This window comes from Diaphorina citri, unplaced genomic scaffold (assembly GCF_000475195.1).
Source record: "Diaphorina citri unplaced genomic scaffold, Diaci psyllid genome assembly version 1.1 scaffold492, whole genome shotgun sequence".
NCBI lineage: Eukaryota > Metazoa > Arthropoda > Insecta > Hemiptera > Psyllidae > Diaphorina > Diaphorina citri.
Window position 1 is genome coordinate 146794 of NW_007377927.1, and position 26222 is coordinate 173015.

Genomic DNA, 26222 nt, shown 5'->3' on the forward strand with positions numbered 1-26222 from the left:
AATAGATCAGTTGCGCTTACTTGGGTGATATTTCAAAGTCATAGAGGAGGAAAAATGAGGACCAACGGAATTTTTCTTTTTTTTCTACGACTTCTAGATCCCGAGATAAATCGATTTGAAAAATACCGGTAAATCGTGAACTTTGACGTCACGGCATACGCTCCCGTAGGCGATGACGTCACATCAAATGTCCCGAGCAAAGCTCCCTCGCAGGCAACGCATTAATGTGTTTGTGCGCATACGTTTCTGCGCAGTTCTTTCTGCTCCTCCGCTAGCGCGCTTGCATAGTGGTGCTACCTAACGGACGAAAAAAACAACTGCGTAAAGTCTGACGTCACAATATTTGAACTCTTTCATTAGAACGGAAAATAAAAATTGAATTTTCGACCTTTTTTAGTTATTTTTTCGGAGTTTTGACCTCAGATTCGGATTTTTCCCAACTTTTTACATAGGAATCGACCATTCATTTATAATTTTTACCCATTTGCAACTGCTCCATTGATAACAATATATTTTGCTTATGGAGAGAGAGAGAGAGAGAGAGAGAGAGAGGGAGACGAAGGCAACAACTTCGATTTAAATTCAAAGAAAAAAGTCTGATGATTGAAGGACGAAATTTCGTTTGCTGAAAAAGAAAGTTTCATTTTCTTTTTTTCTTTTTCTGTCAAATAAGATTTAAACATAAATAAATAAAAATCGTACACAGTGGTAACAACAACACTTGGGGCTAAAATTAAATCTCTTGCAAACTTTTCGTTTTATGTCCTATCCTCTCCTTCGGTTTCCAAAATTCCAAATGTTTATTCACGTATTGATTTTTGATGATTTTTCTTTTCTCGACAAACTTTTTTTTAACCCTCTGGCTGTCTTCAATATTTTGAGTTGTTTTCACTCAAGCGCCTTGTGTCATTTCGAAGAAACACAAACAATGGCCTGAACTTGTTTAATTTGAGTCTGAACTTGTATAATAATTCTTGATTTAAACAATCGGATTAGTTGATTTCAAACTATTCCGCCAATCAGATTAATTAATTTGATCGTTCAACTGTAAAACCACCAAAACTCTTCAGAAAGGTTAAACTCAAATAGATCAGTTGCGCTTACTTGGGTGATGTTTCAAAGTCATAGAGCAGGAAAAATGAGGACTAACGGAATTTTTCTTTTCTTACGACTTTTGTTTCACCTGCCTACCAGTACCTGTATTCTTGACCAAAGTAACCCTAGCTTCTTACTCTTAACCAATAATCATTAGAGCTTCAGAGTTGACCAAATGGTCAAAAATATACACTCAACCAATGAATGGACAAAACTAGAAATAATAATAAAGTTTCAAGTGTTCTTGACCAAAGTAACCCTAGCTTCTTACTCTTAACCAATAATCATTTAGAGCTTCAGAGTTGACCAAATGGTCAAAAATATACACTCAACCAATGAATGGACAAAACTAGAAATAATAATAAAGTTTTAAGTGTTCTTCGTGAAACAGATAAAATTTCGATTGAGATTGTCTGAAACGTTGGAAAACTTTTAGTCAGTTTTTAGGGATAAACTTTTGAACGGTATTCCTTAAGTCCAGTATTGATAAGAAAAAGGCCGAAACAAGTAAAAAAGGAGACGTTTGGCTGAATTGCAAGATTTAGAGATTAGGATAAAAATCCTTGGTCTAGACTTTAGACTTCTTAAAAATCTCAAGTATTATGGTTACACGTGGTACGTGAAAAAGATTGTCTACGGACTCTACAGTCTAAAAATATACTAAAATCAAGCAACACCAATTGAAAAAGAAATCATACCTTCGCAATCTGTTACAAAAAAAAAACCTTCAACACAATTAAAGTAGGTACCTACCTACCTACCTACAGAACATTGACATAACTGAAAATTTATCGACTCCAATTAAATTGGGCTTTATGGGAATTAAATAACTGCCAAGCTTGCGGACTGCTGAATTTGCTGATATTAGGTGCGTACATAAATAAGGCTTACCTTTACATTTTACGTACAATACTATACCGATGAAATGGTGTAAAATTGTAAATCGTAAATTTACTCTCGAAAAACCTGGGCAGAATTTCATATTTAGGTCATACCTACAAGTTTTGAACAAAATAGTGGGTAGTCGGTAATAAAAGCAAAAGCATGACCACAACCTCGGTGGTATCGAGTGGTTAACGCGGTAAACTATGGATTAGGATGAGGTTGGTGGTTCGAGTCCAACTCATAAAAAATACATATAGGGTGTCTAGTCGTACCTTGGCCCCCGTTATACCTTGGTCCCCTGGACTTTTCTGGTAACTGGCGCCACCTATCGGGTCCGAAAAATATGTATCTGATGCGTAATTTCACAACGAGCTCATAGCAATTTGATTTGTAAACAAATCAGTTGTCGTTGAGAAGTTAATTAGGAAAGTCGTGTTTTGGTCTGTGTTTCGAACATTTTTTAAAAAAATTTGTTTTGATTGGAAGGTAAGTTATTATTACTTTATCTAACTAACATTGACATAATAACTGAAAATTTATCGACTCCAATTAAATTGGGCTTTATGGAATTAAATAATTGCCAAGTTTGCGGACTGCTGAATTTGCTGATATTAGGTACCTACATAAATAAGGCTTACCTTTACATTTTACGTACAATACTATACCGATGAAATGGTGTAAAATTGTAAATCGTAAATTTACTGTCGAAAAACCTGGGTAGAATTTCAAATTTAGGTCATACCTACAAGTTTTGAACAAAATAGTGGGTGAAGTCGGTAATAAAAGCAAAAGCATGACCACAACCTCGGTGGTATCGAGTGGCGCGGTAGACTATGGATTAGGATGAGGTTGGTGGTTCGAGTCCAACTCATAAAAAATACATAAATTATATTGAGGTGATTTACTTGGTGAAGGACATTTGTTACAGCCTTTCATGGCATGGTCAAAATTCCTTTAGGTACCTAAGCATGGAGAAATCGGCATTTGCTGCCTATAGTAAATTATATATAGAAAGTAAAAATACCCACTCAATCCCACCCTTTTGTATATCTTTCACTTCACGGTCCCACTTTTCTAGCATTAATAAAGATTAGAATATTTTAGTCGTGCTTACCCACTTAATACCCACTTTGAATTCATTTTCCACGCAATTAGGTATGAATTCGCTTGAATTTATTCAGAAATCCTTGGCATTTTGTGGCCTTCTGGTTTCCGGAAGGATGAGATCGTAGTCCTTGTTTTTTTTATTTTTTTTAATAAGAGACATAAAAAGAAAGTATTGATTGGTTTAATTTTAGCTTTTACGAAATTTCCACTTCGAAATGACACTAGGTACAATTTTATTTCTACTCGTGGGACTCGAACTCCCAGCCCCACGGATTAAAAGTCCAACGTTATACCTCTGCGCTACTGGGGCTGGTTCAAAAATAAAACAAGAAAAGGAATAAGCCAAGGAAAAAAATGGGCAGAGGAGTGGGCGAGAAAGAAAAATAATTAAACGAAAGTAAACCACCAGAGAACAGAGCGAGGAAAATTATTACACCACCAAAAACAAACCAAAATGCCAAGAGATTTCCACAGCTTGAAGTGAAGAAGTCAAGGAATTGAATTATTCCAGCATGACATGAACTGTGTCAAGTCAGCTTGTACGTTTCAGTTAGGAAATTCATTTCTTAAAAGCATTTCAGCAAAATGAAAGAAGAGGAAAATAAATTCGTATAGAAATAGAAAACAAACAAATTAGAGGTGGCTGGAGGATTTGCGAAGAGCCTGATCAAATTTGGAGGAGAAATTTTGATGAAGGAGGCAAACTGATCGGTTGATCAGAAGTAACTGGATGAATAAGTTAATCCTGTAAGATCTCAACAAACAAATTAGAGGTGGCTGGAGGATTTGAGAAGAGCCTGATCCAATTTGGAGGAGAAATTTTGATGAAGGAGGCAAACTGATCGGTTGATCAGAAGTAACTGGATGAATAAGTTAATGAAACAGAAAACAAACAAATTAGAGGTGGCTGGAGGATTTGCGAAGAGCCTGATCCAATTTGGAGGAGAAATTTTGATGAAGGAGGCAAACTGATCGGTTGATCAGAAGTAACTGGATGAATAAGTTAATCCTGTAAGATCTCACGCTTTATAATTATACCTACGCACTCAATAATATAATATTTTGCTCCCTTTTTACTTTCTATTACTACAGTATAGCGGAGCTATACTAGTAATGAAAGTATTGCAATCGGTCCAAATTTTTTTTATTCTAATGGAGGCATAAAAAACCCGGATTGTGTTCTAACACCAAAGATGTATCAATTCCGGTCTATAGGTATAATATTTTGTGTAAAATGCGAAAAAAAAATATTACATAATAACATTAATAACTAATGCACCTTGCATACTTAAAATAGATATCGGACGTTCACACAATTTTTCACACCAAATAAATAATATGTACTTACTTTCTTGGTTGCAATTTTCTCCCGTCTTTTCATTCCAACATTTTATACCATTACTTTCTATAACTAGGAGTACCTACCTAATATTTCTTAATTTTCATCCCGTTACAAAATATTCAGGCAAAACCAGAGCTGTTCGCGAAATCCCCGAATCCTAAAATTCATTTAAAGGTACGTGTGTGACATACCAAATCATGCTGTTTTTTACTTCTAAACCTTGTGGTGATAATATTTTTACTTTCCTTATCCTATAGGAAGGAAAGTAATGTAATCGGGTCAAAATTTCGATGGTCAGTTTTTAGTACAACAACAACAACAACAACAACAACAACAACAACAACAACAACAACAACAACAACAATACCGAAGTCATAAAAGCCAAGATAATAAACAATATCATGTGGTGAGAAAAAATCCATCATTACATCAGTATAGCATCGAACCGTTGAAAGATGCTGTATGTGGAAGACAGAAATATAGTTCCCGATAAAGGACGAGATAGCAAATTTATGACAAGACTTGTATAAAGAAACATACCGAAGTCATAAAAGCCAAGATAATAAACAATATCATGTGGTGAGAAAAAATACATCATTACATCAGTATAGCATCGAACCATTGAAAGATGCTGTATATGGAAGACAGAAATATAGTTCCCGCTTCCCGATAAAGGACGAGATAGCAAATTTATGACAAGACTTGTATAAAGAAACAAGAATAGCGAACAAAATGGAACAAAATGAAGGACATGAAAGTTCAAGAGATAACAAAATAATAATGGAGGGAGAGGAAGAGAAAGATATACAGAAGGACTGATGAAGAGAGAGAGTCATAGAGAGAGAGAGAGAGATGGAGGTAAAAAACAGGGCAGATGAAGTTAATTCTACAGAAGTGAGAGTGACATTATCTTGTCGACATCATTAACGTAGAAAACGAATATGCAATAAAAAAAGGGGGTTCTAATTTAAAAATCCAAAGTTGGTACCCGATTCACGGACTTCGCGAAATTTTTCGCGAATCGCGATATTGCCAAAATGTCCGCTTCAAAAATCAAAAAGTCACGAGTTTTTTTGTTTTTCAAAATTTCGAACAGGCTCCGAGAAAATCAATTAAAGCATAAATTCTGGGACACCCTTTATAAATGCGCATAGCGACCGGTGCCAGCATGGTAGGTAAACATTGGATGTTAGGATTATCGAGATTTTGGGAGAAATCCTACAATGCTGCAGTAGATTATTGGACGGCTTCGCGGACCACCTGAAACCTGCCCGCGGACCACCAGTTGGGAACCACTGGTTTAAATACTTGGAACGAACTCGAAAAAGTTTTCCTGTTGGGAAACTTTCCCTCCTTTTTTTTCGCTGGAATACTTCAACCGCTAATAAGTATCAGAGTATCACACCATTAAAAAATGAATGAAAAAATATTTTCAACTTTTCTCTCGTGGATTTTTTTTTTTTTTTTTTTCAAACTAAAATCTAACAAAAACACTTGGGGCTAAAATAAATCTCTTGCAAACTTTTCGTTTTATGTCCTATCCTCTCCTTCGGTTTCCAAAATTCCAAAATGTTTACTCACGTATTGATTTTTGATGATTTTTCTTTTCTTGACAAACTTTTTTTTAACCCTCTGGCTGTCTTCAATATTTTGATTCATTTTGACTCAAGCGCCTTGTGTCATTTCGAAGAAATGACAGAAAAAATGGCCGTGACGACAAAGAAATACACAAAAAATGGCCGTGACGACAATTTGAGTCTGAACTTGTATAATAATTCTTAATTTAAACAAGCGGATTAGTTGATTTCAAACTAGTCTGATGATTGAAGGACGAAATTTCTTTTGCTGAAAAAGAAAGTTTCATTTTCTTTCTTTTTCTGTCAAATAAGATTAAACATAAATAAATAAAAATCGTACACAGTGGTAACAAAAAGACTTGGGGCTAAAATTAAATCTCTTGCAAACTTTTCGTTTTATGTCCTATCCTCTCCTTCGGTTTCCAAAGTTCCAAATGTTTATTCACGTATTGATTTTTGATGATTTTTCTTTTCTTGACAAACTTTTTTTAGCCCTCTGGCTGTCTTCAATATTTTGAGTTGTTTTGACTCAAGCGCCTTGTGTCATTTCAAAGAAATGACAGAAAAAATGGCCGTGACGACAAAGAATTACACAAAAAATGGCCGTGACGACAATTTGAGTCTGAACTTGTATAATAATTCTTAATTTAAACAAGCGGATTAGTTGATTTCAAACTATTCCGCCAATCAGATTAATTAATTTGATCGTTCAACTCTAAAACCACCAAAACTCTTCAGAAAGGTTTAAACTCAAATAGATCAGTTGCGCTTATTGGGTGATGTTTCAAAGTCATAGAGCAGGAAAAATGAGGACTAATGGAATTTTTCTTTTTCTTCTACGACTTCTAGATCCCGAGATACAAACTCAAATAGATCAGTTGCGCTTATTGGGTGATGTTTCAAAGTCATAGAGCAGGAAAAATGAGGACTAACGGAATTTTTCTTTTTCTTCTATGACTTCTAGATCCCGAGATAAATCGATTTAAAAAATACCGGTAAATCGTGAAGTTTGACCTGCCTACCAGTACCTGTATAGGCGATGATACTAGACAGTTTGATTAAAGTTTAAAGTAAGGTGTATTTTTCTTTCGGAAAACGGACTACTAGAAAATTTGTAATTTGTAATGATACTTTATTTATTTGTAATAACACTTTTACAATAGGTACATGCTAAACAATCCACAGTTTGATAATTAATAAAGAATATACCTAATATGAAATATCTTAAGGATGGATTAGGTACTTATGTATCTTCAAATTAAAGTTAGATTACCCATATGGTTAAAGTTAGATTACCCATAACTGACTGGTTCAAGGAAAACTGAATACTACCTACCCTAACAACATCGATGGTTGGGTAGACGGTCGGGAATGCGCCATCTTGGATTTCCAATGGTTCAGTACAATCGCTACCACGCCACCTGGTGGTTGAACTGATCTTTTTTCCTTTAAGAGAGGGGAAATGAGTCTCGGAAGAGGGGAGATCGTCTCAGCTTCCTATGTGTACTGTGACTAGAGTGCGACCCACATGTATGGGAATCGATCGATAACGTCCTCTAGCGGAAAAAGCAAACACCCTGTATACTAACTACCTATTTATTATATTTTTTAGCTGCTGAATATTTTGTACTTAAATGAAGATGAAATATGATGCACCTTCCCCACAGTACAAGCGCTACCACGCCACCTGGTGGTTGAACTGATCTTTTTTCCTTTAAGAGAGGGGAAATGAGTCTCGGAAGAGGGGAGATCGTCTCAGTTTCCTATGTGTACTGCGACTAGAGTGCGACCCTCACTGAGAAAAAAACTAGGGTGCCCGAAGCCCATTTGAGTGACTGGGTTCCGGAACTCTAATATTGAAATTTATGTCGGGAAGCTCAATACTATAATATAGGATTCCAACAACCTAAATTAGGGGAAGTATCCCAATAATGGACTTTTTCCACCCTAATTTGTGGCACCCTGTCACCATTTTTTTCTCGGTGTATGTATACTGTAACTAGAGTACGACCTGCACTCTAGTGGGAATCGATCGATAACGTCCTCTAGCGGGAAAAGCAAACACCCTGTATACTAACTACCTATTAAATTTATTATATTTTTTAGCTGCTGAATATTTTGTACTTAAATGAAGATGAAATATGATGCACCTTCCCCACCCTTTGCCTCTCATCCCCTTTCTCTCTCCCTCCTCCCTCTTTCTTCCATATTCCATTTTTTTTTCTCTCTTTCTCACCATTTATATTTTTTTCTTTCTTTTTATTCGGCATAACTTATTTATGATGAATCTAAGAGAGAGAGAGAGTGAGTGAGAGAGAGAGAGAGAGAGAGAGAGAGAGAGAGAGAGAGAGAGAGAGAGAGAGAGAGAGAGACAGAGAGAAAAGAGGGGAAGAGGGAATGAGACATTCATTTTATTTTTAGCCAAAAGTTTTCTACTCTTTTTACGTAGAATGTAGAATATTGTAGATATATTAATTTTATCAAGTCCAAAATGTCATAGCTGTGCTTGTCAACCACCCAAAACACTGCAAAGCAAAAAGTTTACTGTGGAAACCAAATTAAATCATTTTTTGATAAAGTAGGTAATACTTCTCGGAACGGCTGGCTTTCTCCTGACCTGTCTTAGGCCAGCTACTCACTATCAGGTAGACCTTACGACAGGTATACCTGATCAGGTGTACCTGATAGTGTGTGTGGTCATCAGATATCGGGTGTACCTGATCAGGTGTATCTCTCACGTCTACCTGAGAGTGAGTGGCTGGCCTTACGACCCGTGATCGAGCTCCCTTATCAATCTCTTCACCTCAATGAATACATTAATTTTATAGCTCTTAACCTTTCAGGCTTGTCTGAAATGACTTGGAGTTTTAATACCCTGTTCAGATGGCTAGGCACACTTTTATCTCATCCTGAGGAACAATAGCGAATCGGGAATTAATAGAATTTTCATTTTCTTTCGCTCCCTCTCCCGTTTGAACCCGTGTTTTCTTATTTTTTTTTTTTATTTGGAAAATTTCTATTTCTCTCCAAGATGTTAAACGACATTTAATGGTCTATGAAATAACGGGCTGCCATACAGGCGAGGAGGGGAGGGGGGGGAGGGCTAGTAATCCCATTAAAACAGGAGTGTCCTTGATTCGAAGGATTTTTAACCCGAGAGTACTCAGGAGTGAACAATGTGAGGACGAAACGCGAAAGGGATTTGTTTGAATGTTGTGCACCTTGCATACTTAAAATAGATATCGGGCGTTCACACAATTTTTCACACCAAATAAATAATAATATGTACTTAGTACCTAAGTACCTACTGTAGTAGTATTTGCACCGTCTGTGTCTGTAGCTGTTAGCTGTACAAAATTAACATCATTCAACTATAAGGTTATGTCTCTAGGTAGGTATTTCTATTACCTACCCAGGTTAAAAATAACAAATTTGTGCTTTGCTGAGATAGGAAATTATGTAATTTTGTTTTACTTTCTTGGTTGCAATTTTCTCTCGTCTTTTCATTCCAACATTTTATACCATTACCTACTTTCTATAACTAGGAGTACCTACCTAATATTTCTTAATTTTCATCCCGTTACAAAATATTCAGGCAAAACCAGAGAGGGTTAAAAATGATGGATCGTAAAAAATAATGGTTAGTGATATCAGACTGGTAAAGGCTTAATGGGAATGTAAAAGGCCAAAATATAACCGCGTATTGTGAAGTTAAAATAATTTTATTGTAGGAGTCCAGAGTCGTTAGTGAAAAGACATTTGAGATTAGCTATCCAGATTTGGTCGAACGTTACGATTATTGCACATTGCATACTTGAAACAGATATCGGGCGGTCATACAATTTTTCAGACAAAATAAGTAGGTAAGTTGTGTTTGTATACGTACTGTCTATAGCTGTACAAAATAAAATCAATCTAGTATCTGCCTAGTAGAGCAGTATGTAGGTATTTCTATTACCATTTTTGTAGGTACCAAAAGATAATAGATGCTTTGCTGACATAATTGTTCTTTTCATTCCTGCCTATAACAGGAATACCTACCTAATATTTCTTAATTTTCATCCCGTAACAAAATATTCAGGCAAAACCAGAGAGGGTTAAAAATGATGGATCGTAAAAAATAATGGTTAGTGATATCAGACTGGTAAAGGCTTTAGTGCACCTTGCATACTTAAAATAGATATCGGGCGTTCACACAATTTTTCACACCAAATAAATAATAATTGTACTTACTTTCTTGGTTGCAATTTTCTCTCGTCTTTTCATTCCAACATTTTATACCATTACTTTCTATAACTAGGAGTACCTACCTAATATTTCTTAATTTTCATCCTATTACAAAATATTCAGGCAAAACCAGAGAGGGTTAAAAATGATGGATCGTAAAAAATAATGGTTAGTGATATCAGACTGGTAAAGGCTTTAGCTGGTTATGGTCAGATTAAAATTAATACCCATAAATAAAAAAACTAGGTAGATACGTAGGTACCTACGTATCGGTAGATACCCACACGTAAAAAAGAGAGTGCAAGTCGTAAGAGTACGGTTAAAAAATAAAAAATCAAACACTTGTAAAGCCACTGGCTGATCGTTGATCGCCCCTCATAAAAGTGGCTTTTCTCAGTCCACCACAAGATTAAGTAGGTAAGTAGCCAAAAATAATAATAATAATGATAAAAACAACAACAACAATACCGAAGTCAAAACGCGAATCATAAAAGTGCTTATAAAATACAAGTGTGACCTATCAAATCTGAGTGTTTTTTGTTCCCAAATCTTAAGGTCTCATTATTTTTTCAATTTGGTCCAAAATTTCGCTGTTTGCGATTTGCGCGGTGTTCGCGAAATCCGCGAATCCTACATGTTTTCTAAAGGTACGTGCGTGATATATCAAATCAAGCTATTTTTTACTTCTAAATCTTGTGGTGATATTATTTTTTCAATTCACTTCATTTTTGACTGTTCGAGGTACATTGCTACCTATTTATTTAATGTCTACCTGTAAAAACACATAAGAGAGAAAGACGGAGAGAGAGAGAGAGAGAGAGAGAGATCAATAAGGAGACAGAGAACACGCTGGGGAAGTAATTAAAAATCATAAAAAACAGAAAGGAGCCAAGTTTGAAAGAAGAAAAGGGGAGAAGAAGGAGGAAGAGGAGGAGAGGGAGAATGGAGAATTTAAGTATACTAAGAGGAAAAGGCGATGAAGATAGGAACAAGAGCAAGAAGAAGAAAGAGAAGAAGGAATAAGGAGGAAGAGGAAGAAAGAAAAGGAGGAGAAGAAGATATTCTGCAGTAATGAAAATTCACAAAAACAAGATGCAGACATATTGTACGCAACTACTTGTCGGTATCTCTTAGATATCTCTAGGTAGGTATCTCTAGCTATCTATTTGTACAGGGTAGATGGCACCACATGAATTCAAACATTGATAGTTAAAAAACAATGAAATAAATAAGTTGTTAACTTGTTTTGGTAGGTACACAGTTAGTAAAAAAAAATTGAATCCTTAAAGATCAAATTCGTAAGAACAAAGCTATGAGTTCTTATTTCCATCTCTAAAACATTTTCAAGCATAAAAAAACCCTTGTGAAATCCTCCTTGAAAAGTGAGGAAAATTCTTCGTATTCTAAGGCGACTTGGATTACACCAGAGCTTCTTTGTAGCTCTTTATTTGCATTGCTTTTTTTTTTCAATACTTATTCCTATTTCTTTTAATACTATTATGTTTGGGATTTATGTCTTTATTGGGATTATGTTTGGGATTTATGTACTTATTGGGATTATGTTTGGGATTTATGTATTTATTGGGATTATGTTTGGGATTTATGTATTTATTGGGATTATGTTTGGGATTTATGTATTTATTGGGATTATGTTTGGGATTTATGTATTTCTTGGGATGTTGTCCCTGCTTTTTATTTACCTTTATAGCAACGCTGTGAATGCTAAAAAAATATCGCGTCTCAAATAATTACAATATATACAGTATGGGGAAACGGAGAGTAATCCTTATGATTAATTTTATACTATTTGACCTTTACTAGAAACTCGATCCGTAGATTAGTGGATCACTAATGTCTAGCGCGTTAGCCAATGCACCAACCTCAGGATCAGAGCTCCTAAAATGGATACCTGTCTACTATTATAATACGTACACATACATCGTTTTTGATAAAAGAAAATTTCAATAAATGAGGGACGACATTATCGCATTGTTTAAGAGGCAATTAGTCTACTTTGTGTACAAGCATTAACTAAAGCTCTGAAAGGAAAAGCATAGAGTTCCCTAACCAAGAGTCCCAAGTGTCTGAGACCAGAAGAGACGCTGCTCCAGGGTCAGAGAGATACATTATGTTCCACTATTCTATAGTGGAACAAAAGCGACAGGGAAGTGGGAAACATCTCTAGAATTTGTGCAATCCATTTAGAACTTTACAACTAACAAAATGGAATTTATAAGACGGAACAAAATGGAATTAATTTATCATTCCCTTGCTCCTTCCCGACCCTTGTTGGGGGATTCTATTATTGAAAACACTCTCTGCATTCTCTTTCAGTCTGACACATATTTAGTGTCGACCTTACTCCATTCTAACATTCCGTGCACCCTCTAACTCCTCCTCCGGGAACTAATAGGAAGAGAAAACATTAAACTACCTCAAGCACAGGAAGGGCGTGCTCCAACTGTCCCTGACGAAGTAAAAGGTTTTTGCGTTCAGGATTTTTACCTAATTTACTGGAAAAAAGGGACAAACTTGCCACTTTGCGGTCGCCAGGACTCCCGGACTTACCTTTTATAGTTTTCTGAAGATACGCTGGACACAAGATGGGAAATGAGATGCGGGCTATCCCTCTGACCGACCACAATAGTGCGGTTACAAAGTACTGAAACAGAGGAAGATGATTTCGATAAAAGTGACTGCATGTAAGTTTGTAAGTTGACCAATCTGACCCACTTTAATAAAAGGAAAAATAAAACAAGTTTCAAACATCCTGTTTACTCTGGTAGTTTTTCAATTATTCTTTTAATTTCATTTCAAATGTCTTATGTTAGTTGTGTTGGAGTTTTAGTGAGATGAAAAAACTGGAAGATTCTCAGAAAGCGACTTTATTTTCTTACCTCGAGAATTGCAGAAATAAACGCTACCTACCTGGTAAACTTTTCTTCTGTATATTTATTTATTTATTTATTTATTTATGGACAAGGAACTACAACGAATGCATCCTCAGTTACATGGTAAGTAGGTAGGTAAAAGTATACCAGTATACCATACAGATTCCTGTTTACACAGTTTCAAAACTTTTTTCTTCCTTTCTTCATGAAAAAGTTGTGAAAGAAAAAACCTTTTTTTATAAGTATTGTTTAACATGCAGAACAATAAGTTGTAGGTGGTACGTAGAATAACTTTGAGCAAGTTAAAGCTTTGTCTGTTTTGCATGTCTAGCCACGTATCTAACATCTTTTTTTATGCGTCTGGGAAACATCTTTCGATAAAAATGATATCATAAAAATGTTGATATTCAAATAGGATTTGAAAATTTGACCAGCATAATAAATATTTTTATCGTGCAACTTATGTGTTTCATATCTTCATGTGGATTTAGAAAATATAGGAGTTCTTCTAGATATTTTTTAACCCCGAATTGAAAATATATTTGATTGCCACAAGTTGTACGCAAAATCATGTTGCTGAACGCAATTCCATCACTCTATGTCAATTCTAACCTGGTGAGGAGCGGCTGCTTTGAATGGAGTTCCAGTGATGAAGAAATTCCAAAAGACAGTGTAAATGCTAGGGAAAGACTCCGAGGAGGTGGTTCAAAGTTCAAACTGACCACGACAAGACATAAACCGTCAAATCCGACCCGAAGAGAATCCTGCAGGAGAACAGACGATAAGGAGTTGAGAATAAGAGACCCGAAATCGAAGACATTTGCCAAACTAAAGACCAAACTATCGACTGCCAAACAAGCCATGTTTCGGAAGAAGAAAGGAGACACTGACGTGGTGGTTCAAAGTTCAAACTGACCACGACAAGACACAAACCGTCAAATCCGACCCGAAGAGAATCCTGCAGGAGAACAGACGATAAGGAGTTGAGAATAAGAGATCCGAAATCGAAGACATTTGCCAAACTAAAGACCAAACTATCGACTGCCAAACAAGCCATGTTTCGGAAGAAGAAAGGAGACACTGACGTCACAACTCGGGGAGATAGGAGTACGAATATCAGTGTAGCGGATGTCTGTGAGAGGTAAATTTGTTTCATTTTACATCGCCTCTAGTGGTTACTTTCCACTCGAGTCAATAACAATTATTATTGTATTGTTAGTCAAATTAAGCCTCAGGAATATTGAGGAATCTCAGGATATACTCAGAATATGGATAAACTACCTAGTAATTTCACGCCATCTAGTGGTTGACCTGATTCTTTCCCCTTTAAAAGAGGAGAAATGAGTCTCGAAGAGGGGAGATCGTCACAGTTTCCTATGTGTACTGTGACTAGAGTGCGACCCTAGATGTATACTGTAACTAGAGTACGACCTGCACTCTAGTGGGAATCGATCGATAACGTCCTCTAGCGGGAAAAGCAAACACCCTGTATACTAACTACCTATTTATCATATTTTTTAGCTGCTGAAAATTTTGTACTTAAATGAAGATGAAATATGATGCACCTTCCCCACCCTTTGCCTCTCATCCCCTCTCTCTCCCTCCTCCTTCTTTCTTCCATATTCCATTTTTTTTCTCTCTTTCTCACCATTTATATTTTTTTCTTCCTTTTTATTCGGCATAACTTATTTATGATGAATCTAAGAGAGAGAGAAAGAAAGAGAGAGAGAGAGAGAGAGAGAGAAAGAAAGAGAGAGAGAGAGAGAGAGAGAGAAAGAGAAAGAGAGAAAGACAGAGAGAAAAGAGGCGAAGAAGGAATGAGACATTCATTTAATTTTTAGCCAAAAGTTTTCTACTCTATTTACGTAGAATGTAGAATTGTAGATAATTATATTAATTTTATCAAGTCCAAAATGTCAGCTGTGCTTGTCAACCATCCAAAACACTGCAAAACTAAAAGTTTACTGTGGAAACCAAATTAGGTAGGTAAATCATTTTTTGATAAAGTAGGTAATACTTCTCGGAACGGCTGGCTTTCTCCTATACTGTCTTAGACCAGCCACTCACTATCAGGTAGACCTGACGACAGGTACCTACACATGATCAGGTTTACCTCATAGTATGTGTGGTCACATCTGACAGACGGACCTTTTCAGCCGCACCTCAGGTCTGCCTGATAGTGTATGTGCTCATTAGGTGTCAGGTATACCTGATCAGGTCTACGATTTAAATTTGAAACCTATATCTGGTGACAGCCCATCAATAGAAAGACATGAAGAAAGGAGAAGACAAGTTTTGGAGGCTTTCAACAGTAGTAAAACTACTGTTTTAAATACAAAACACATCAAGGATAGAGGTGAACCTGATGACAGTAGAGATAGAAATCCAAAGCAAAATTTAAATTTGAAACCTATCTTTGGTGACAACCCATCAATAGAAAGACATGAAGAAAGGAGAAGACAAGTTTTGGAGGCTTCCAACAGTAGTAAAACTACTGTTTTAAATACAAAACACATCAAGGATAGAGGTGAACCTGATGACAGTAGAGATAGAAATCCAAAGCAAATCAAATCACAATACGAAACAGCGATGAACAATTCGTCAGTCATGGGAAATTCTGATCCCCGAAAAATTCCCGAAGACAATCATGTAAGCTTGGAAAAGCGTGTGGCATTCAAAATGGTTGAGCTGACGAGAGTACCACCTGTTTATTGGAAAAAAGATGGTTTCAGATCAGCTTCTCAAATTAGAAATGTAAGTAGATGTCAAGTTTGAAGAACATAATGGTTTAGGATTTTTTTTTTTCAGTTAATTAGTCTCAGAGTTTCTCAGACTTTCCTTGAAGCTGATCTTCTTAATCATCCCATTTCCAGGCCAACAGTTCAGTTAATTAGTCTCAGAGTTTCTCAGACTTTCCTTGAAGCTGATCTTCTTAATCATCCCATTTCCAGGCCAACAGTTTACCTTTCATTTCCGGTAAACCGTCCGATGTGCCGAAGCCGCGAGAAACCAAGACGGCATGTTTACTGAACAGTCAACAGGAGACGCAGTTCCCGGCCCCACAATACCCGGCTACGCAGTTCCCAGCTACGACTAGTAAACACAGGATCTCGACTAAGTACGATGCTTCCATGTACGATTTCAAGAGACACACGAGCAAGCTGTCTTACTCCAATTTGGGTGAGTAAAAAAGGAATTTTTACTACTGCTAAGCATGAATGATCCTCACAAATATCGTTCCCGGAATAATACTTACACTAGGTATGCCAAAATTTTATGACTTGGACTCGCACAACCAATCTCCTAAATCAAAGTCGAGCACGCTCATTACAAATTTACAAAATTGAAGTCCATGTTGAACCCATAGTCTGGATAAATTTTTATATTTTCAGCAAAATCCTCAAAAAACTCAAGGAGAAGCAAAGAAACAAAGAATTCTTCAGTTCACAATGAAAACGTTCAGGAGATATTTTCAGCAAAATCCTCAAAAAACTCAAGGAGAAGCAAAGAAACAAAGAATTCTTCAGTTCACAATGAAAACGTTCAGGAGCTTCCACTCGAGTCAATAACAATTATTGTATTGTTAGTCAAATTAAGCCTCAGGAATATTGAGGAATCTCAGGATATACTCAGAATATGGATAAACTACCTAGTAATTTAATGAACTGTTTACAAAATCCCTCCCGGAAAAGGGCCCTTGTAGTAATAACCATTACCATATAATTTTATTTTGAGAGGAAGATAGGTTTAACCACGGACCAACCTGAGGCAGTTCCTACCACGTAACGTTTATTAGGCCTATTTTGTGGTCAAAATATCAAACAAATGAAGATACAATTTCGTTCCTCTGTTGGAGTTTTGAGAGGAAGTTTACCAAATTGGCAGAATGAGTGTTTGTGGTCTCCATTTGCTTGTAAACAGGATAATTATCGAGGGAGAGCGTTCATAAAAAGGGAAATGAATAGAGGAAAACCAAACTACCATTGTAATTTTCTCCCTTGAATGCGGTGGAATTTACCATTTCACATCAGCAAATCTCATTCACTTCAGCAAACCATGCCCTCTCGGACTTGTCTAGATTCTCGCGTTACAGTCACATAATATGTTACTTACTCTCAGCAGTCTCAATATAGGAGACTACCTACGTCCGAACATTATTGGAGGTGACAAGTGATTGTCCCATGACATTATAGTCCCCCGGGGCTAAATAATTCTCTATTTCAGATGCAATTCAGAAACTGTGCCTCTGCTCAAGAGCTCAAAAACATTGAGACAAGGTAGATCCTCTGGCTTCAAATGTGACGTCAAACTTCAGAACAAAAAGTCTCTTCTAATTCCCGATTTAAATTTGAAACCTATATCTGGTGACAGCCCATCAATAGAAAGACATGAAGAAAGGAGAAGACAAGTTTTGGAGGCTTTCAACAGTAGTAAAACTACTGTTTTAAATACAAAACACATCAAGGATAGAGGTGAACCTGATGACAGTAGAGATAGAAATCCAAAGCAAATCAAATCACAATACGAAACAGCGATGAACAATTCGTCAGTCATGGGAAATTCTGATCCCCGAAAAATTCCCGAAGACAATCATGTAAGCTTGGAAAAGCGTGTGGCATTCAAAATGGTTGAGCTGACGAGAGTACCACCTGTTTATTGGAAAAAAGATGGTTTCAGATCAGCTTCTCAAATTAGAAATGTAAGTAGATGTCAAGTTTGAAGAACATAATGGTTTAGGATTTTTTTTTTTTCAGTTAATTAGTCTCAGAGTTTCTCAGACTTTCCTTGAAGCTGATCTTCTTAATCATCCCATTTCCAGGCCAACAGTTTACCTTTCATTTCCGGTAAACCGTCCGATGTTCCGAAGCCGCGAGAAACCAAGACGGCATGTTTACTGAACAGTCAACAGGAGACGCAATTCCCGGCCCCACAATACCCGGCTACGCAGTTCCCAGCTACGACTAGTAAACACAGGATCTCAACTAAGTACGATGCTTCCATGTACGATTTCAAGAGACACACGAGCAAGTTGTCTTACTCCAATTTGGGTGAGTAAAAAAGGAATTTTTACTACGGCTAAGCATGAATGATCCTCACAAATATCTTTCCGGAATAATACCTACTTACTACTTACACTATGCCAAAATTTTATGACTTGGACTCGCACCACCAATCTCCTAAATCAAAGTCGAGCACGCTCATTACAAATTTACAAAATTGAAGTCCATGTTGAACCCATAGTCTGGATAAATTTTTTCTCTCTCTCTCTCTCTCTTTCTTTCTCTCTATCTATCTCTCTTTCTCTCTCTCTCACTCACTCACTCACTCACTCTCTTTCTTTTACTCCCACAATTCTACTCTCTAGTTTGAACAAAGAGAAGTTGTCTCTATCCTTCCCACGATTTTATGTCGTCTTCTTTTCTTTCCCCTCTCTCCCTTGAACTTTCTCTCTCTCTCTCCCCCCCCCCTTGAATTCATTCTCTCGCTCTATCCCTTCCTCATTCCCTTTCCCTGTCTTTTAAGGTACTTCTCTAATCTCCCTTGCACCCTTCGTATTTCTGTCTTTTTCCTCTTCTTCTTCTTCTTCATCTCCTCCTCCTCTTTCTTTTTCTCTTCCATTATCCACCAACTTCTTCCTCCTCTTATCCTACTCCTATTTCTTCTTCTGCGTTTCGCCCTCCCGTCCTCTCATATCTTCTACTCCTCCTCCTCCTCCTCCTCCTCTTCCTCTTCCTCCTCCTTCTTCTGTTTTCTACTTTCTCATTCTCTCATCCGCAACAGTTTCCAAAACAAATATCCTGCAGGCAGAGTGTCTTCCCATGTTGATTCGAATTATTACAAACTCCAAAAACTTGTACAACGTTGCCATGATATTGTGTTTTTGTACTCGTAGTTTGTCCTGCGATATGTTTTTGTAGGGAATATGATGCTTTTGTAACAAACAATCATGATATATCATGACTGCTCATTCATTTAGAATTTGGGTCAAACTGGTCAAAATTCACGTTCAGGAGTACGGTGCCATTTCAAATGATGTGATAGAGAAGGACTCCCCCATACCAGCAGAGACATCTCGTCATTTGGAACATTATCCTTATGTCAGCCATGATAGCGTCAAATATCTTTTCAAAAATCGTATCGGACAAGGTAGGTTTAAGATGTGGGTTTCATATTGTCTTCATTTAGCTTTAGAGTGCTGACACATTGGTGTTACCTGTCAGTGGAAGGTAGGAATATCAAAAACATTAAGATGTGTCCACTCATAGTCGACGGCCGGTCGTCTATGTGTGGAGTCCACTGTGGACACATCTTTAGGTCAAATTTGTAGCCAGTTAGGCTTTTGGGAGCCTTAAAATCTCTTTTCTGAGTGAGTCCCATAGTTCACTGAACCACAAGTACCTAGCAGGGCTTTTCTTCCAGGAGATCATTTCTCCACGAGATCCTGGATGGACAAGATTCAATCCCATGAATCCGACGAGAGTGAAACTCTGCTCGCACACTGAACCACAAGTAGGTACCTAGATATTTTCTTTCTTCCAGGAGATCATTTCTCCACGAGATCCTGGATGGACAAGATTCAATCCCATGAATCCGACGAGAGTGAAACTCTGCTCGCACCGAAACCACAAGTCACCCTGTCTACCTGTCTGGACCTGACACCTCTCAGTGATGCAGCACGGATTCGTCCTATTGAGAAACCTGCGCAGAGGTTTTACGTTCTTCTCATGTTCTGTGCAGTCACTTGCATGCAGGTGAGTTTGAACATCTCGATCTGTGTCCACACATAGTCGACCATCGATTGACGGCCTTCGGTTATGTGTGCACACAGCTTTACTCCTGTACTGAGTCTACAATGTCATGTTACTGATGTCAAACGTTAACTCCGAGAATGCTTGGAGAGTGTTGAGGCGTATTCTCAGATGATTTGTGTGACCACGAGTAAAACAATATGAAATTATAGGTACTCCCGGGGTTGATCTCTGAAACATTGTCCCCATAGTTTTAGGTTGCATGAAAGAAAGACTAGTCAAGAATTTAGTTAGCCCAATATGCATTTACTTTTTATTGTGAAAACAAAGGTCGTAAAAAGTCCTAAACAAAGTAAATGAGTTTGGTTTGAGACTCTTTAAATTAGAAAAGTTTTAGGTCAGCTATATTAGGTAATTGTGAGTGTGATTACGATTATACCTAAAACTGTTTTCTACCTTATCATGTCGTTTTTAACGTGAAAATGGTCTCTCTGGGTGCAATCGTAAGCCAATTTAATCCAACAAAAACCACTTTATCGAGTCAGGATTTAAATGAGCTGTATTTACTTTTATTTGCTTAACGTAATTAGCTGTATTTACTTTTATTTGCTTAACGTAATTATGCAAATAGTCAAAATCTAGTAAGCTCTAATTACTTTTTGATGACTTTCAGGTTATTGTGAGCAATACATGGAACTCGATTGCTGACTCCGTTTTGTTTGCTTTCCCATATTGTAAACCGAACAGCATTGCTCTCCTGTCCAACTGGGGATCTTTATCCTTACTCTTCTGTATTCTGCCTGTTTGCTATCTGCTTCATAAAAAAGGTAAAATGTTTTAGGGGTTTTTGATTTCTTTCGTCAATGTCTTCTAGGAGGGTCAACTACAGTCATGAATCTCATCAGCTAAAAAGGGAGTGTATGGACTGTACAACCTACAATAAAAAGCTCAACTTAGGTACATATCACAACAACAAAAAAATCTTAGTTAATGCGGTAATCAATTTTTTAAGAGGCACACTTTCAAATAGGTACTTCAGAAATACCCATTTCATCATGTATTGTATATCGTATCGTTTCAGGTTTGAGAATATCGATTCTCCTAGCATGTGGACTATGCACGTTAGGTGCAGGAATACGATGCCTACCTTTGGGTCCGGACCGGTTCATTTTGTTAGCTCATATTGGATCCATCCTGAATGCGATGGGTGGGGTTACCTATGGTCCTGCTATAGTCATGCTATCATCAACTTGGTTTCCGGCAGACGAACGCACATTTGCTACAGGTAGGCAGTGTTTTCTTTACAAAATGTGAGAAATTTTGAACCACCAAATCTCCAAATCACACTAGACTTGTAGTTCAGGGTGCACTACTCCTCTTGAGGACATTTTTTTTTTTTTTTTTTCAACAAAATACTCTTTATTTTAGATAAATATGTACATAAAATTTTCTATATTTCTGTTTTCTTTCATCTCCTTTTCTTCTCTCCATTGTGTAGCTATTAATGGCAACATTACCAGTGTAAAAAGGTTAATGTGATATCCCCAAAAGTTGTGACAATGCTCTGCTTTACCGCAAATATTGCATGGTTCCATTGATTTTAATTTTAATTCATGATTTAATGTTTTATTTATTCTAATACAGGTGTGGGCACTTCACTGAGTTTGTTGGGAGTAGCGGCAACTTATTTCTTAGGTCCTCTCATGGTATCTGATCCAACTACTTATTCCAAGGATTCAGACTATGTTCGTGAGCTAATTCGAGATGAGATCCTGTTCTATATGACTTTAGGTAAGTACAAAGTCCTTTAAAATGCTAAATACCTAGATGCCTTAGAAGATGGCTTTCGACAACATCATGCAAGTTATGGATTTCATAAAAATCCTGATTGGTTGATTTTAAACTTTTTATCCAATCTCATTGCTTAATGTAATAAACTTTATTATAAGTTAAGTAATTATTATGAGTTTAGACTGTAAGCATGGTCATTTGTATCTAAAGGATATTGAACTGTTTTTTGACATTAGTTTGGATCTAATTTCTTTTAAATGAAACTCAGTAGATATACTGGGTTTGTTGGTAAACCTTTTATTTCATCTGTTTTGTTTTCGCAGCTTTCATGGCGGAACTCTGTTTGTTCACCCTACTCGTGTTCTGTTTCCCCGATAAACCAGAACATCCTACTAGCAAAGCATCTTCAGTGTCACTTTCCTTGAATCTATCTTGCCTAGAGTCTGTCAAACTTCTTATCAAGTAAGTCACCATTTATGACAAAGATAAATAGTACCAGTAGTGCAACTGCTAAGAGATTGAATTCATAACCTAGGGAACTGCTGTTCAGAATTCGAATCTCAGGAGCGACATGAAAATTTGAGTGCCAGGAAGTTCGTTATAGGTAGCTGTTTAGGTCTTTTTCTGGTTGATAGTCATGTTTTTTGCCATGATTTGTGGAATTGCGATATTATTAACATTTAGATTTTAAGACAGAATATAAATATTAATAATAATAAAAAAAAAATTATTTACTTTTTGTTTTCAGGAATCGTCCAGTGACCTTACTGGCAATATCTTCAGGATTACTGAGTGGAGCAGCTTCTCCTTGGTTGTCTCTCCTAACAATGATCCTGACACAGTTGAATATCTCTCAGGTAAGTGGCCGATAATCTAATGACTGGATTACACTGGCTTCCAGACAAAGTGCACTTCTGTGCAGTTTAACTCAGACTTAAAGGACATGTTTAGGTGAGAACTTTGTAGCGTTGTTAAGGGGCCCTTTTACTAACTGATTTCTACAATTTACTGAACCGCTAGTTTTTATTTTGTTTATAAGTTATAAACTTATTATCTACATAATATTTGACGGTTCTTTGTTACAGATAGTTCTACTTTAGCTATCTGCCTACATAATCGTATTACTCTCTCCCTTCTCTTTTCTCAGTCCATTGCGGCAAACATCGGCTTCTGGACCATGATCTGCGGTTGTGTTCTCGGCCTGGTAGTCAGCAAGTTGTCCGATCAATACCCGGGCTACATCAAACAGAATCTGGTCACTTTTGCCTCCTTGTCCACCGTCATGTTCACTTGGATCGCTCTCATGGTGGGCCACATTGTGCCATTCTCACAAGGTACTAGAGAGGAAAGAAGAACACCAGTAACTTGTACTCTTCACAGTTGGACTGAGAAGAGTATAAGGTACTGGCGTTCTTCTTTTCAAGATGAATCTTTACAAAGTCACGTCAGAATCTATCAGTATGTGATAGAAAGGTTTTTACTCATTAAATAGAAAGGGTCCAGCCAGCGGCGATGGCACTTTGAGGGCACCTGTTTCCGGTGGATCTCTGAATGAAACCTATCTTTTCACAAGGTAATAGAGAGAAAAGAAGAACACCAGTAACTTGGACTCTTCACAGTTGGACTGAGAAGAGTATAAGTTACTGGCGTTCTTCTTTTCAAGATGAATCTTTACAAAGTCACGTCAGAATTTATCAGTATGTGATAGAAAGGTTTTTACTCAGTAAATAGAAAGGGTCCAGCCGACGGCGATGGCACTTTGAGGGCACCTGTTTCCGGTGGATCTCTGAATTTAAGTACCTACTGCTGGGTGTCCAGATGGTTGACCTTCTGGTAATCGCTTGTTCGGATCACTGTTGTTGGTGGATTTTCCCGGCTCTACTCAGGCTGGGTGAGGTTAATGTAAGGAGGCGGCTAGCTTGTTGTCAAATGGAGGCTATCTTGTTGTCATACCTTTTAAAAAGTTGGAAATTTCAAAGTCACTGTTGTTGGTGGATTTTCCCGGCTCTACTCAGGCTAGGTGAGGTTAATGTAAGGAGGCGGCTAGCTTGTTGTCAAATGGAGGCTATCTTGTTGTCATACCTTTTAAAAAGTTGGAAATTTCAAATATGGGACAGATAGCTGATTCAAAGACGGCCAATGACCTTACTTCGAGTAATCTTCCATTTACAATGGGTTCAAACCAGATTTGAATAAGTACCGTTTGAGAAATCAATTATTTAGTTAGTAAAAAGTTCCTTTCTTCCTCCCCAGGCAAACTCCTAGCGGCCGTTCTCATTGGCATCTCCTCCTCATGGGCCACATCTGCCTTGTTTTACGAACTGGGGGCTGAGATTGCATACCCGGTACCAGAAAGTATAGTGGCTGGATTTATGTCTTCAGTGTCCAGTTTAGCTGTGGCCACTGTCAATGCGTATATCTACTTCTTCTCATTTGTGGGTAAGTTGGAGTTAGAGATCACGGAAGACGTTAATGTGGTTATGGCATGCCGTCAATTCAATTCAATCAACACTTCAATATCATGATAATTTTTTATCCGGAGTTATAATTGGAATATTTTAGGCACCTGCAGAATCTTTGTTCTACTACCCATTTTCTTATTTCCTTCTAATCCATAATGAAATTTCATTCCAGACATCTCCTGGTTAAACTACGCCCTGGTTCTATTCTCCCTCTGTTCTGTGCTGTGTCTCATATTTGTCAATGCCGTCTACAACAGAAGCAAACTGGATCGATCTAATATAAATAATGTGCAATGAACAATATAAATTAATTGAAAAAATAGAACACCTGCTACTGTAATTTTTTATTCTTTTCCATTTTCCAGAGAAATAAAATGGGAAAATTTTTCCTCTATTCTTTAATTATAGTTTGGACTCAATTAAAGTTCAAAGTGAAAACTTTTTAATGTATCTTATAGTTTTTTATGTGACGGTTCCATGTGTTTTAAAAATTAAATTGTTTGAAATAATAAAATTAAAAAATCTTTTATTCTTTAAAAATTTGCTTTACAATTTCAACAATATAGGTAGAAACATTATCCATCCACCTACTCACAAGAAACTCCTTAGGGTTCTATAATAAAGTCTCAAGCAAACAAACTTTTTCCATTAAGAGCATTATTTCAACCAATAAACCTGACATTGTATGACTACCTACAATCAACAAAAATACTAAAAAAAAGGTTACCTTGAAATTTTTCTCATATTGAATTTCGCCTTTTATTAGGAGGCTTGGTCCTGTTTGGATGAGTTCCAACAAAAAATGTTTGGTCTTGTACACCATTATTGTTCCCAATTTATTTTTTTTTTATATATATATAAAATGGTGTGGTAGCTCGAATTTCCATTGTCTCATTGTCCCTTAGAAGTTGTTTGTTTTTCTGAATTTCCCAGGGATTTTTCTCACCGCTAAAAAGGAGTGAGTTTTATGCCTTTCCATTTTCTACTTCTCAGTATGACTGGTTCCTTTTTTTTTTCATTCTTTTCTTTGGCCAATTTTCTAATCCTAGATTTTCTCATTCTCTTCAAGTCCTTGTTTAACTTCTCAAATCCTATACCATTAGTATCTTCATTCAGTCTCTAATATTCTTCTTCTATAATCTTCTTCGGCTTCTTCTTCTTCTTCTTCTTCTATCTTATTTCTTCTTCCAAGTCTCTGTAAGCAATAAATAACATACCTAAACACAATAAGGAGCTTTCAAGAGCTTTTCTAAAGCTACACTGAGGACCTCTGTCCCTATTGTTCTGGAACTAAATGACCTAACAAAACATACCTCACAAAACAATAGGTAAGTAGGTATTCAAAGGGTTTCTTTGAACTGAAGAACAGAGAAGCTAAATGGCTGGACAGTGTCCAGTGGACACGGCTAGTTTCATAGTTATCTGCTTTCCTCACAACAACACAAACATTATCTTTACAAGGATTTAGTTGCTTAATTGTTATGAAGTTTTTTTTTTTTTTTTTTTTTTTTTTTTTTTTTTTTTTCACCATTAGAATAAAAAAAAAACCTTCACTTCGTTCGGTCAATAAGAAGGGAGGAGAGAGAATGAAAGAAATACATAAGGAGAGAAAGAAAGGGTGAAAGGAAGAGAAAAAGGGAGGGGGGAAAGGGAAGGAAAGGACAAACTTTTCCTTTTTCTCAGATTAAGATTATTTCATTTTTTCGCTGTTTATTTTCTGCCTTACTTCCCCCTTGATTTCTAATTTCAAGTAATTTTCCGTTTCCATTTGATCCCAATAGAATGAGTAGGTACTCTATGATTATTCCTTTAGTTTGTATGTTTTTCCCCCACCATAGATCGGACGGTTTGTTCGAAATATAATTAAATGCGGAAATCGGCAAACATGTAAAACAACTAAAGATATATTGGTCACCTAGGACCAGATTTAGGACCAGATCGTTCCTTCAATTTTTTTTTTTTTTTTTTTTTTTTTTTTTTTTTTTTTTAAGTTTCCATTTGATCCCAATAGAAATTGCTGACTTTCTTCTGAAAAACAAAATGGCGTAACACTTTGTTCCAACTGTCACTGCGAGGCGTCAGTCTGTGATTGTTCC

The 26222-nt window shown here is 36.8% G+C and overlaps 2 protein-coding genes across 2 annotated transcripts in view; one reads left to right on the forward strand and one right to left on the reverse strand.

Moving 5' to 3' along the window:
- LOC113467513 overlaps positions 1 to 12899 on the reverse strand; it is a 53738-nt gene extending 40839 nt beyond the window's left edge. The window contains exon 1 of the mRNA XM_026823727.1: positions 12802 to 12899. The gene's annotated coding sequence lies outside the window, so the exon portion shown is untranslated. The remainder of the gene's footprint in view (positions 1 to 12801) is intronic.
- A 1280-nt stretch (positions 12900 to 14179) lies between these two features.
- LOC103509366 (disrupted in renal carcinoma protein 2 homolog) lies at positions 14180 to 24442 on the forward strand. The gene is made up of 14 exons (XM_008473976.2): positions 14180 to 14265; positions 15380 to 15878; positions 16076 to 16304; positions 16517 to 16671; positions 19136 to 19271; positions 19665 to 19876; positions 20547 to 20700; positions 20955 to 21158; positions 21518 to 21664; positions 21988 to 22126; positions 22413 to 22521; positions 22812 to 22998; positions 23918 to 24103; positions 24299 to 24442. The coding sequence occupies exons 1-14, from the start codon at positions 14180 to 14182 to the stop codon at positions 24421 to 24423; spliced, it is 2568 nt and encodes an 855-aa protein (XP_008472198.2). The 3' UTR covers positions 24424 to 24442.
- The last annotated feature ends 1780 nt before the right edge of the window (positions 24443 to 26222 follow it).

What these genes read in the sequence shown, in the direction of transcription:
- LOC103509366 (XM_008473976.2), top strand. Translation starts at nt 14,180, where the DNA reads ATGTTTCGGAAGAAGAAAGGAGACACTGACGTCACAACTCGGGGAGAT. An exon ending in TTCACAATGAAAACGTTCAG is followed by an intron (nt 16,672 to 19,135) that starts GAGCTTCCACTC and finishes ATTCACGTTCAG; the next exon opens with GAGTACGGTGCCATTTCAAA. An exon ending in TCTGTCAAACTTCTTATCAA is followed by an intron (nt 22,127 to 22,412) that starts GTAAGTCACCAT and finishes TTTTGTTTTCAG; the next exon opens with GAATCGTCCAGTGACCTTAC.